We start from the raw sequence: 14394 nt of genomic DNA, 5'->3' as shown, positions 1-14394 counted from the left end.
GACATGTTACAGGTACATAAATAGAGGAAAGTCAAGCCAAGAACAGTTCTGTGATATACTTGCAAAATGAATCATAGTGCATGGAGCCAGTTAATCTACTAAGGAAAATAAAGGTAAGAAGGGGACTGAAATGAGAAACATGGTGTAAGGAAGAATGTTACAATGTTTTCCTGGGATGTGAGGAAAATAAGAGAAATCAATGAACCAATGTTTCTAACCGATGTTACTAAGACAATACCTGGAAGAAGAGTTTGATTATTGAAATGTTGAAACAGAAGGGAACTACTTGAACATGGCAACTCTTCCTTCACTAGAGTCTTCAGTTCCTATTAATTATTTATTCACTTTTGTGGCAAATCCTTAATGTCTTTTGTATGTCAGGCACTAGGGATACAAAAAGCAAGAAAAACTAGGTTCTGTCTTTGCTTTAATGTAACTTATTGCCTTGTGAAAGAGACAAATATTACTTAAATCTTTTCAAGTTATATAATATACATAAGCAATGGCATCATATGTATATTTATATTGTTTATATTACAACTGTGATAATCTATGAAGGCACAGGAACAGGATATAAAAGGTAGATCTGATAACCAAAAGAAGGACCTGACTTTCTTTAGCAATATTAGGGACTGTAAATTTTTCATAACTCGTATGTGTGTGTGAGAGAGAGAGAGAAAGAGAGAAAATGAGAGAGAGAGAGAGGAGAAGAGAGAGAGAGAGAGACTACTGGGGTTTAAACACAAGTCCTCAAGCTCTTGCTCTGCTTTTTTAATTATGGCTGACATTCTACCACTTGAGTCATGCTTCTTTTTGCTGGCTAATTCGTTGAAGAAAAGAGTCACTAAGATTTTTTTTTTCTTTCTGGATGGCTTTGAACCAACATCCTCAAATCTCAACTTTTTGAATAGCTAAGATTATAGGCATGAGTCATTAGAATCCAGTTCAGGTACCTACTTTTAAGTAAACAAGGAACATGATTATATTTTCTTTTTAGGAAAGATGATTCTGGCTACAATTTGGGCAATCTATGAGATGGGACACCAGTAACAATGATAAACCAGTTAGAATGCTACCAGTAGTCTGTGCATAACTTCAACTGCAGTAATAAATAGGCAGATGAACAGGAACAGTTCTTAAGCTCCTCCTATGTGTCAAGCACTAAAGTAAATACTAATAGATAGCCTCAAAGATAAATAGCTCCAAAGAAATCCTGGTCAAGCCAGGTGCCAGTGACTCACTCCTATAATCCTAGGTACTCAGGAAGCTGATTGCTGAAGGCTCCCATTCAAAGCCAGCCCAAGCAGGAAAATCCATGAGACTCTAATCTCCAATTAACCACAAACAAAACAAAAGCCAGAAGTGGAGCTCAAGTGGTATAGTTGCTAGCCTTGAGTACAAAAGCTCAAGGACAGCACCCAGACCCCTGAGTACAAGCCCCAGGACTGGCCACCAAAAAAGGGGGGGGGAGAAAAACAAAAAGAATCTTGGTCAAAAAGAGATTGCCAAACTCATACTTATCCCATCACATAATACAAAGACGAATACACACAGATTATTCACACTTAGAGGGATTCCAGTCAGCCTCTGTTCTTTTATTGTACTGTCTTGTGTCTCCTCAGTGGACCATCCTCTGTGAAGTTCAACTCTTAAACCTCACATGGATATTTTAACTTCTCCATTGATGATGTGAAGGACCCCATTGCAAAGGGTCAGGATCCAGGCGGCTGCCCACCTCAGTGTCTGTATTGGGTGAATCCTCTTCCCATCAGTTCTATCTTGAAACCCAACAAGGGCCACCATGAACTGCAGCCAGACTCCTGACTTTGTCCTCTCAGGATTTCTTAGAGATCCAGACAAGTGGCAATTGCTCTTTAGTGTCTTCCTGGCTCTCTACATGCTCGGCCTCCTAGGGAACCTATTGCTTTTGCTGGCTATTGGTGCTAACATCCACCTGCATACTCCTATGTACTTCTTCCTCAGCCAGCTCTCCCTGGTAGATCTCTGCTTCATCACTAGCACAGCCCCTAAAATGCTAGAGGATTTGTGGACCAGCAATGGAGCTATCTCCTTCTCTGAGTGTCTGACCCAACTATATTTCTTTGCTGTTTTTGCTGACATGGACAACCTGCTTTTGGCCGTCATGGCTGTTGACCGCTACACTGCCATTTGCCATCCACTACACTATCCACTCCTAATGACTCCTTGCAGATGTGGGGTGCTGGTTGGAGGGTCCTGGGGAGTGGCCCACAGCATCTCTCTTGTACATACCATGTTACTATCCCAGCTATCGTTTCGTACTAGTCAGGAGATTCCTCACTTTTTCTGCGATTTGGGGCCACTCTTCTCGCTTTCCTGCTCTGATACCCATCTCAATGAAGACTTGACAATGGCTCTGGCTGGAGTTTTAGGAATCAGTGCTCTCCTCTGCATTGTAAATTCCTATGCCCATATTTTCCATGCTGTGGCTAGGGTTCCATCAGCACAGGGGAAAAGGAAAGCCCTGGCCACCTGCAGCTCCCACCTCTCCATGGTCATCCTCTTCTACAGCGCCATCTTTGCCACCTATCTGAAGCCCCCATCAACTTCTCACTCCTCTGGGGAGATGGTGGCCGCTGTCATGTACACCATGGTAACTCCCACTCTGAACCCTTTCATTTATAGTCTGAGAAACAAGGATGTGAAGAGTGCATTGAAAAGGACCCTGGCCATGGAGAACTCTTGGAATTAGGAGTTAAAACCAAGAACACTGGGAAGGATCATTGGATAGTGTTACAGTTATAAAGTGAGTTAGTTAGAACATGGTCTTCATTAAACATTACATGCTCTGATGGAAGGAATTCTGGACTGACTAGCCCAGTACCAGTGGCTCCTGCCTATAATCCTAGCTACTCAGGAGGCTGAAATCTGAGGATCGTGGTTTGAGTCCAGCCAATGTGGGAAAGTCCATGAGGCTCTTATCTCCATAAACTACTCAGAAAAAAGCTGGAAATGATTCTGTAGCTCAAAGTGGTAGAGTCTTGAACACAAAGAGGCTCAGGGACAGAGCCCAGAACATGAGATCAAGCCCCAGGCCTGGCAAAAAGAAGGGGGAGGAAGAGGAAGAAGAGGAAGAGGAAGAAGAGGAAGAAAAGGAGGGGGAATCATCACCTTTACTCAATCTCTGATTGAGTAAAAAGTCCTCACTTTTCAGAGTGTTTTATATGTGTGTGTGCACTAGTGCTATGAGTTTGATTCTATGGCTAAGAATTGAAAAATAGCAGAAAGTAGGATTTTTTTAATATTCTTTCTTTGGTAACCAAATTTAAAAATATTTCCTTCAGATGTCTGTGTGTTTAAGCTAATTTCAAAAAAACATAAAGTGGTTAACTCATCACTCAGTGGATAAATTCTTCTCTCAAATCAACTGGCAAAGGGTGAAATAAATATTTGTTGCATTGCATTTTTTTTGTCAGTCATTTGGGCCTGAATTCTTGGCCTGGGTGCTGTCTCTCAGCTCTTCAGCTCAAGGCTAGCACTCTACCACTTGAGCCACCACACCACTTCCAGCTTTTTCTGCTTATGTGGTGCTGAGGGATTGAACCCAGGGCCTCATGCATGCAAGGCAAGTACTCTACCACTGAGCCACCTTCCCAGCCCCTGTTGCATTGCATTTTAAAGAGAAGGCACACTAACTAGTTCAGGCACTATAACATTCCACTTGTCTTCCAACATAGATAATGTATTATACCAAAGCACAGACTACATATTGTAGTATTATCCCTTATATTCCATATATGTTGTGAATTACAAGGTCTGCTTAAATACTTGATTATTACTCAGAAATATAATTTGATGCATAGGTTAGATAAATTTAGCCTTAGGAAGAATATTCCTCACCTCTTCTACTGGATTCTCTTTTCAAGCATCTGTGTCTGAACTGTTTAGTGTAGACTTTCCTCCTGGTGCATTTAAAAGTTGATTTCTTTTTTTCCTTTCCCCTCCCACCCCCACCCCTGTCATGGAGCTAAAACCCATAGCCTAGGTACTATCCCCTGAGCTTTTTCTCCCAAGGCTAGCACTCTACCACTTTAAGCCACAGCTCCACTTCTGGTTTTCTGGTGGTTATTTGGAGATGAGAGCCCTGGCTAGTTTTGAACCACAGTCCTCAAATCTTGGCCTTCTGAATAGCTACTAGTGCCCAGCTAGAAGTTGATTTCCCTTTAATTCTAAGTTGACACCTTTTCTTTTTTTTGTATATTTTTTATTATAAGAATATTGTACAGAGGGGTTACAGTTACATGAGCAAGGTAATGAGTACATTTCCTATTAAGCATTATTGCCTCCTCCTTTTTTTACAGTGTGGTTATAAGCTGTCTTATTTAGAACTCCTTGAACACAGATTTTACAAGTATATTCCAAATATCAAGCCAAAATACATTTTAAAAAGCTAGGCATGGATCATTAACTTTTACCAACAGGTGAAAATATTAGGTTTAAAAATATTGGGTTGTAAAAGTTAATTGGAACATGAGAATAAATAGATTCAGCTAATATCATCTTGTGTCACTGATCAGTAATATAAATTAAGTCAATAGAACTGTATTTGATATTGGTATAATTAGGGGAGGAGAAGAAAGAAACAAAATGTTTAAATAGGGATACAGACTGACCCATTGCAACAATGAGATATACAAGACACTATGTCAAAAAATGAACTTTACAATTTATGTGGGGTGGGGATGGGGGGTGGAGAGGCTGGGGCATAATTGAGGAGGTGGAGGGACAGGATGGTAGGGGATAAGAAATATACTTATTACCTTGCTCATGTAACTGTAACCCCTCTGTACAGTATTTTCACAATAAAAAACTTATTTTAAAAAAAGAACTAAAAGAAACAACTGCCCAATAAATAAGTGGGCTAAAGACTTAAAGAGAAACTTCTTTGAATAGGAAAGAAGGATGGCCAATAGACACATGAAGAAATGCTCAACCTCCCTAGCCATAAAAGAAACGCAAATCAAAACAACATTGAGATACCACCACACCCCAGTTAGAATGGCAAAAATCAAGAACTCTAATAACAACAGATGTTGGAGGGGATGTGGACAGAAGGAAATCTTATTGCATTGTTGGTGGGAGTGTAAACTTGTTCAACCACTTTGGAAAGTAGTATGGAGGTTCCTCAAAAGACTACACATAGAGCTCCCCTCTGACCCAGCAATCCCACTTTTGGGCATTTACCCAAATGATCACAAACAAGACCATACTAAAGCTACCAGCACAACTATATTTACTATAACTAAGATATGGAACCAACCCCTCAGTAGATGAATGGATCAAGAAAATGTGGTATATATACACAATGGAATTCTATTCCTCCATCAGAAAGAATGACATTGCCCCATTTGTTAGGAAATGGAAAGATCTGGAAAAAATTATAGTAAGTGAAGTAAGCCAGGCGCAAAGGAACATAGGTCCCATGATTTCCCTTATTTGCAATAACTAGTATATGTCTGAGACAAGCAGAAAAGGTCAGATAAGTTGATGTTAGGTGAAATGAACACCAAGATAAGCATGCAAATGTTTTTTTCTTTCATGCAATTGTTTCTAACATATTTATAAGATGATGTCTTTGTTGCTTTGTATGTCCCTCCCCCACGGTATAACCCATGCTTTCACTGTATTTGATGTTGGTATAATTTGTGGAGGGTAAGGGAAAAAAACAAATCGTTTAAATAGGGATACAGGTGGACCCATTGCAACAATGAGATGTACAAGTCATTATGTTGAAAAACTAACTTTACAGCTTGGGCGGGGCTAGGGAGGGGAGTAGAAATGGGAAGGGATGGGAAGGGGAAACAAAGGATGAGGCAACAATGCTTGATAAGAAATGTATTCATTATCTTGCCCATGTAATTGTAACCCCTCTGTACAGTATTTTCACAATAAAAAATAAAATTTTTAAAAAGAACTCTAACAACCAGGCACTATGTGTTTTATGATGTAATTAAATTGTTTTAAAAAATTTAACCAGGCATATATTTGCCCTAAAAAAAATCCAATTGTGATTCTATTTCTCTATTTTGATAGATGATAGATAGATAGAATGATAGAGACAGACAGATAAATAGAGGACATATAATAGGTACCCATTTAAAAAGAGGATTCATTCAACTTTCAGGAAGCCAATGCAGAAGAACTGATGCCAAGGTGGCATACACAGTGAGTTCCAGGCCAGCCTGGGCTCTATAGTAAGACCTTGTCTCAAATAAATCAATTTAATTAAATAATTAATTTATAGTACTCTATTGTGCTATTCTACTTTTTTTTTTGGGGGGGGGGGTCCAGTTGTGGGGCCTGAACTCTGGGCCTGGGCTCTGTCCCTCAGCTCTTCAGCTCAAGGCTAGCACTCTACCACTTAAGCCACAATGCCATTTCCAGCTTTTTTTTTTGTTTATGTAGTGCTGAGGAATCGAACCTAGGGCCTCAAGCATGCAAGGCTAGTACTCTACCACTCAGCCACCTTCCCAGCCCTCTCTACTTTTTTATATTTCTATTTTTTCTGCAATAAAAAAATCAAAACAATAAATTCACTTCAGATTTTCTACAATAAATTTTCAAAAAATATTTAAGAAAAGTGAATGTACTTCCAAACTTTTCAAAATATACTTATCCTTAGCCTAGCAATTTATATCCTAAAAATGTGTTATAGAAAAACATGAATGTACACAATGTTGAAGTTGTTCATAGTCATGTGTCAGTGCCTTCTGCCTGTAATCCTAGCTACTAAGGAGGCTAAATCTGAGGATAGGAGTTTGAACCCAACTCAAGCAGACAAATCCTAAAGACTTATCTCCAATTAACTAGCAAAAAGCCAGACTGGGGTTCAAGTGTCAGCCATGAACAAAAAGAGAGAGAGAGAGACAAGCAAGGGTATGAGGCCAAGTGCAAGCCTGGCATCATCATACACACACACACACACACACACACACACACACACACAGAGCTTTGGCAAAGTAGGTTACAAACTAGATTACAAACTAGATAGATGATAGATTGATAGATAAATAGATTATGAAATGCCATAAATAATAATATAAGCAATACTTCTACATTTGTTTCAATATTATTGTTTTATTTTATTATTATTACTGTACAACTATTATGGGGCACACTATGATAATTAAATACACCTATTAGTATATGGTGGTCAATTTCAGCATTAACATTTATAACATTTATATACAATACAGAAATAAGAGAATTTTAAATAACTTTTTAACTAGCACTTGGAAATTATTGCTCTGCTTTTTTAAACTGTTCTTATAATGGCAGAAGAGCTCAAGTATAGACCGATGGGGGAAAATAAGCCAAGTTAGCTGGGCACCAGTGGCTCATGCCTGTAATCCTAGCTACTTAGTAGGTTGAGATCTGAGAATCACAGTTCAAAGCCAGCCCTGGCAGGAAAGTGAATGAGACTCTTATATCTATTTAACCTCCAAAAAGCTAGACATGGAGCTGTGGCTCAGATGGTAGAGCAGTAGCCATGAGCATAAAAGTTTAGAGACAGTGCCCAAAGCTAGAGTTCAAGCCCTAGGACACACACACACACACACACACACACACACACACACACACACACACACACACACACACACACACACACATACACACACATACACACACGTGCAAAGAGAAAATAACAAAGTTATTCCTTTTCACCCAATCCTGGGAGAGTTCCTGATCAAAATGTCCCAAGTCCAAACTAAAATCTTCACTTCCCTCCTTTCATCACACTTCAATTGTTTTTAAGGCAGAGGAGCTTCCGTAGTGCTTGATGAACCTCTTTGTTCCTTAACGTGTAAATCACAGGATTAAAGATGGGAGTGACCACCGTGTAGAGCAGGGCAAAGACCTTGGAGAGGATCTGGGAGTGGACAGCAGAGGGCGCGATGTATAAAACCATGAGAGTTCCGTAGAATGTGGCCACTACGGCAAGGTGGGAGGAGCATGTAGAGAAAGCCTTCCTCCTGCTGGCCCCGGTAGGAATTCTCAGCACAGTCACCACAATCTGAGCATAAGATGTCAGAATTAGTCCAAAGGGAACTGTTAGAAAGATGACCGAAAGGACAAATGTTGTTACCTGAGCCACTCTGGGATCTGAACAAGCGAGGCCCACCAAAGGCATAAAGTCACAGTAAAAGTGGTCAATGTAGTTGGGACCACAGAATCTCAGCTGGGTCATCAGAACCACGATCAGTCCATCTACTATAAAACCAGACAGCCAGGATGTGATCACCAGCCCCAAGCACCATTTAGGCCCCATCAGAAATGGGTAGCGGAGTGGGTAGCATATTGCCAGGTAGCGATCATATGCCATCACAGCCAACAGAAAGCATTCCCCAGTAGCTAGAGAGCCAAAGATAAAGAACTGGAGCAAGCAACCAGCCAAAGAAATAGCTGCCTCCCCCAGGAAGCCCTCCAGCATTTTTGGCACCACGGTAGAGGTGTACAAGATCTCCAGGAAAGACAGATTCACCAGAAAGAAATACATGGGTGTGTGGAGCCTCGGAGAGCTGACCACAACCACAATAATAAGCATATTTCCAATAATGATGGAAGCATAGACACCAGTGAACACAATAAAGAAAAGGAGATGAAGTTCAGGAATGTCATGGAAGCCAAGGAGGATAAATTTGGTAATGGTCCCGTTTCCTGTGAAGACACTTTCCATATGGGTCATCCAAGGTTTGCTTGCTAGTAATTGAAGAGTTTTTAACGTGCCTCTAAATCTTCAATCGCAAGCCTAAAATCAATAGGGATAAAGTGAAGCAGAGAAAAGTGAGTCTAAAAAATGAGAATCGCTTAAGCAATTCCTCATCTGTCCTCCTTAGAGACTGCCACCCAGATCTCTCATCTTACCCACCTTTATTGTGCATATCGGAAGAGTTTAACCAAATTCACAATTTTCACCTTTGAAACCCTTTAGCCTACCTACCACTTCGATCATATAATGTATTCTAGCATCCTCATCCCATTTTCAACTCCTTTGCCCACTGTTGCTATACAAATCATCAAAAACCGACTATATGTTCCACTTCTTCCTTGACTAATGGAGGCCCTTATCTCTTGAGCAACCATATATTGTGTCTTGTATACAGAAGATATTACATTAGTTTCTGTGGATATCAGGTCATATAGAACCAGACCATCATTTTAATAAGCCTACAGTCTTGCATAATGAATGTGTAGATCAACAGATAATTGTAATGTGCTGAAAGCTGATTAATTCAATCTGGACAAAATAATTTGGAGAGGACGTAATGCTAGGATACCTTACCATTGTGATGGAAAAAAATGAAAAATCAAAAAGTGGGTGAAGGCATTTCAGGTAATAAAAAAGTAGGTACTGGGCTGGGAAGGTGGCTCAGTGGTAGAGCACTTGCCTTGCATGCATGAGGCCCTGGGTTCGATTCCTTAGCATCACATAAGCAAAAAGAAAAAAGCCAGAAGTGGTGCTGTGGCTCAAGTGGTAGAGCGCTAGCCTTGAGCTGAAGAGCTCAAGAGACAGCGCACAGGCCCAGAGTTCAGGCCCCACAACCGGACCCAAAAAAAAAAAAAGTAGATACTAAGGCAAGAAGCAAGATAAACTATAAGAAAAAAAAGAGGATAAGTAGCTTGGGGTAATTTTTTAATCCATCTCTGAAGAGGCATTAGAATGCAGGTGAATAATGAGGGAAAGGAAAGCTAGAGAGGGAGCTAGTATGAGTGCATGAGGCATTCTCCTGTCATAAGCAGGATCTGGAGCTTTATTTTGTGCATACACCTGATGGTTTTTCAACAGTTCAGTGGTGGGTTCCACCTTGGATCTGATAGTATTATGAAGGCTTGATCCAAGACAGCAAGAATGAAAGAACGGATGGCCCCACATGCCGATGCTGGTGCATAAATGCATGCTGCCTGGGGTGGTTTTTTTCCATTATTTTATTCTAAGCAGTTTCTCTTTTCCAAAAGATTATGAGTTCATTTAGCATGGGAACTAAATTTTTATATCTACTTTGGTATCCGACAAAGTCTTATGCCAGCCTTGAGCAAAAAAGAAAAAACAAAGGAGGAGGCAACAATGCTTGATAAGAAATATACTCTCAATTTTGCCCATGTAATTGTAACCCCTCTGTATGGTATTTTCACAATAATAAAAAAAATAAAACAGAAAAAACAACAACTACAAACCAAGAGAGCAAAACCCTGGATTCAAGCCCTAGTACCAGAATTTTTTTAAAAAGATGAAATCACAAATACCAATAACTTTATATTTAAGACTTCCTCTCCTCTAACTTAAACCCACGTGATTGATCAGAGAGGGGTTCTCTACTTTATAGACCATAAAGTCTGACAGATTCAGTAACCATTCTTCTTCTCTAGAAACTTTTCATTCCCTTACCATCTTCTCCCATCTACATTATTTTGTGATGTGAACTTAGCAGTCCTTCTTTAACACTAAGATTATTTTATGTAGTTCAGAATCATCCTGTGGTTTGAACTCTTTCTACGGCACCCAAGCCCAGGGCAGAGGTATGTACAGAATCAAGGCTCAATGAGCTCCAGCAATGGACCACCTCCACCACCCTGGAATTCAATACATCATTAGCTCATACTGATCCTTAAGAATGTATCTCTATAGGAAGCCAGGATTTGCCTTTTTTTTTGGGGGGGGGGGGGAGTTGGGCTTGAACTCTGGGCTTGGGTGCTATCCCTCAGCTCTTCAGCTCAAGGAGAGCACTCTACCACTTAAGCCACAGCACCACTTCCGATTTTCTCATGCTTTATTGGAGATAAGAGTCTCACAGACTTTCCTGCCTGGGCTGGCTTTGAACCTCTATCCTCAGATCTCAGCCTCCTGAGTAGCTAGGATTACAGGCGTGAGCCACCAGCGCCTGGCTAGGATTTGTTTTTTATAGCTTCCACTCAGTCAGGTTCTAGTATAAAAATTAAAGAAAAGTACTTTTTGTGACAGACCTTCAGCCGATTGAAAAATGGAACAGGTGGGAGACAGGATAGGGTCATAAGGGCAAACATAAATTCCATGATTTTGCTGTGCAGCTGGCATGTTTTCATTCTGGACATGATCCACTGCATGGCTTTATTCAAAGAAATACTTATCAGCCTTCTCCTTTCAACCATTCTGGGAAATCACTCTCAAGGAATGCAGAATGAATTCAAGCACAAGTCAAGGAAACTAAAGAAAAGAAGTTCCATCAGCTTCTAAATGTGTAAGCATTTCTTCTTTCCTCCTGAGTAACAATCTTTAGGACATCAAAGGAGGGCAGTGCTTGCAAATCCCATTTCTCTCTCCCACAATCAAGTATAGAAAGAAAAGAGCCAATTACAAAATCCCCAGGTACTTACCTTTGGTGTGCTAAACAATACCAATTTGTCCAGAGAAACTAGAAAAATAACAGTTTAGGCATGTACGAAAGCAAAGACTGAAATATAAATATTATGGTAGGCTTAGGATATAAAGCTATGTTTTTCAAATGAGACCAAAGTGATACAATCTCTGTGTACAAGTGTTATTTATGTGGCCTCAAACTAAAGAAAACTTCCTCTCACCAAAATTAGATTTCTAATTTGTGTGTGTGTGTTCACAATGGAATAGAAAGATGAGTGTATTCATTTCATAATCAGACTCATTTTTAATCTGTTCTAGATATGACTTCCATCTATGAAAGAAAATATAGAGAGAGTTATATGCACATATACACAAACATGTGAACTAAAATATGATATATGCAGGGGAGGATTCCTATAGTGTAATTCCTTTGAACAACTAACGTACAGTTTAACAAAATGACTACCAGAAAGCTGGAATATGATTTGTCAAGAGAGGAGGAGAAGTCAATGAGAAGGGCAAGCAAATGAAGAGAGGAAGGCTGGGTAAATGTAGTCATGATATTCAGTGTAGAGATGTGAAAATGGAGCTCAATAAAAGAGGATGAGTGGAGTTGGGAGAGATGGGGAGAAAAATGAAAGGGGTAACACTGACCAAGATGCATTGTACTCACCAACTGACATGTTGAATTGAAACCCTTTTACACAACTACTTATGGATAATAAAGAATATAATAATAATAAATATTTTTTAAAGTTCTCCTATGAAATCTATCTTCATGTAAGAAAGAAAAGTCATCCTCGATTTTCAGAACACTGTTATCCACAAATCTATTGTTCAAAGAGTGAGGGAAAGAAGAAGTCAAAGAAAATGAGATTTAAAGACTATTTTTTAAATGGGGAGGCAGGCACCTGTGGTTCATGTAATCCTAGCTACCCAGGGCTCTGAGATCTGAGGTTCATGGTTCAAAGCCAGCCCAGGCAGGAAAGTCTATGAGACTCTTATTTCCGTGGCACTGTGGCTCAAAGTGGTAGAGCGCTAACCTTGAGCAAAAACAGCTCAGGGACAGCACTCAAGCCCTGAGTTCAAGCCAAGGATTGGCACCAAAAAGGCAGGGACCAGGGAAGAAAGACATTGTAACTGCAGGTGGATGATAGATATTCTTCTCCTAAGAACAGAGAGGCATCTTAGAACAGTGGAAGTTTGCTAAATTTAGAGTTGCAAAACTCCAAGGAGATAAGCTAATTTTGAAGTTGGAAAACTAAAAAAAAAAAAAAATTGCAGGAAGAGTTTGAAAATAAGATGAATTTCACCATATTAACTTATAGTACAAAGTACCTACCTGTTATCTGAAGACTGCCTAATCATAGGTAATGCTAAGACAAAGCTGCAGCTCTTATTCAGCCCAGACTCTTAAAGAGGCATATACCAAACTCTTAAGTTTTAATTCATCTTTAGGAAATTTTCTTAAATGGTATTCATATGTACTTCAATGTCTGCTGAACATCTTCTTATAAAACACATTATAAAAACAAGCAGTAAATACATTTAACTTAGTTTGATAGTTTTTAAAGCTGTAGCAAATACTACATAAGAAAACTAAGGATGTATATTAAAAGCTTTTGTAAAACAAAAAATACAAAAAAGTGTGATTTTTTAAGCATATCTTGACTTTTCTAAACCATAAGAAAAAAGTACAGATGTCAAGATGAAAAAGCTGATGTCAGAATGACCTCACACTATTAGGGGTATAGCTCAGTGGTTAGCGAATCCACCCAACATGCATAAGACCCTGGTTCATTTCCTCAACACCAAAAACATAATCACCAGTCCTGAGAGTGTCCATAACATACAACTAAGACTTGGAGAACATGGATATCTATTTTCCCCCATCTCTAAGAGAGAGAAAAGAAAGGAGATAATCTGTTGTCTACAGCAAGGACAATTGGAAAGTATCCTTTAAATGCTCAATTTGAAGGAAATAGAAAGACTATGCTGTTGGGGGATTTTTTTTTTGTTTTTTTTTTTTTTAAGGAAGACCATGGGATTTTCTGAAATCTTTCTTTAAAAGAGACATTTGGAGTCTCACTGAAACCTGTTACTCATCAGAGGAGGAAGGACTATAAAGACCAACCTTTGAGCTTTTGTTAAAGATCTATGAACAATGCTATAAATAGTTACAGGAAAGAATTCAACATACCTGACATAGCCCTGTGCTCTAATGTGTTACAATTTGCTGCAGGTTCAGAATGGTGGAATTTCCTATCTCCTGCTCCCTCCTTTTGGAGATTCAATCTGAAATAATACAGAATATTAACTAGAAATATTACCCTTTCCACCCTCTGCTCCTGAGCCATTCTCTCCCTCAGCCTCCAAACCCCCTTTTTTCCCTAACTCTCAAACTATTCTGCCATTTCATTCTAAGTCCTTCCTTTTATTTCAAGGAAGGTCTGACTGTTGCCAAGAAGGAAGAGGCCCTTGAGAACCAATTATAGCTTTGCAGTAAAATAATCTTAAGTGAACAAGACACAGCAATACCCTGAGACATTTGTCTCTTTTTTTTTTTAGAAAGGTTCCTGAACAGTTAGCTTGACCAAAAAGGGAACAGAAACAAAGAGCCTATGAAGACCCTCCTTTCCATTCCCTAAAAATCAAATGCTCTCTCTACTTCACCAGACATCTCATCCCCAAATTCCACCTCTATGTTACAGCATAGGAAGAAAAAGACACTCCCAGTGATGTCCCTCCACAACACATAACTCTCCATCAAACTCAACTGTGATTCGCAACATCTCTAAACCTCACACCACCTCCCTTTATCCAACTCTCAATTCTCATTTCCTCCACGTCCAACCTCCACGCCCTCTCAGCACCTCAGGCATCTGTGGCCTTCCATAAGAATGTTTCATCCGGATCATCAAAGCCTGGCCAGTGCAGAGCGTGTTTGAAGGAAGGAGGAGGAAGCTAGCATCATGGTATACTCAGGAAGTAGAGTCAAATAGCTATGTGGTGTCTCAGTA

The 14394-nt window shown here is 39.6% G+C and overlaps 2 protein-coding genes across 2 annotated transcripts; one reads left to right on the top strand and one right to left on the bottom strand.

Moving 5' to 3' along the window:
* Positions 1–1801: 1801 nt before the first annotated feature.
* LOC138827786 (olfactory receptor 1f45-like) lies at positions 1802–2731 on the top strand. The gene has a single exon (XM_070023401.1). It carries the CDS (start codon positions 1802–1804, stop codon positions 2729–2731), a length of 930 nt encoding a protein of 309 aa, XP_069879502.1.
* A 5049-nt stretch (positions 2732–7780) lies between these two features.
* Or11a1 (olfactory receptor family 11 subfamily A member 1) lies at positions 7781–8716 on the bottom strand. Its single transcript, XM_070023519.1, has one exon. It carries the CDS (start codon positions 8714–8716, stop codon positions 7781–7783), a length of 936 nt encoding a protein of 311 aa, XP_069879620.1.
* Positions 8717–14394: the final 5678 nt, after the last annotated feature.

This window comes from Dipodomys merriami, unplaced genomic scaffold (assembly GCF_024711535.1).
Source record: "Dipodomys merriami isolate MVZ:Mamm:240054 unplaced genomic scaffold, mDipMer1.0.p SCAF_16, whole genome shotgun sequence".
NCBI classification, from domain to species: domain Eukaryota; kingdom Metazoa; phylum Chordata; class Mammalia; order Rodentia; family Heteromyidae; genus Dipodomys; species Dipodomys merriami.
The sequence above is the reverse complement of the archived record's forward strand: the minus strand, read 5'-3'. Positions and strand labels throughout refer to the sequence as shown.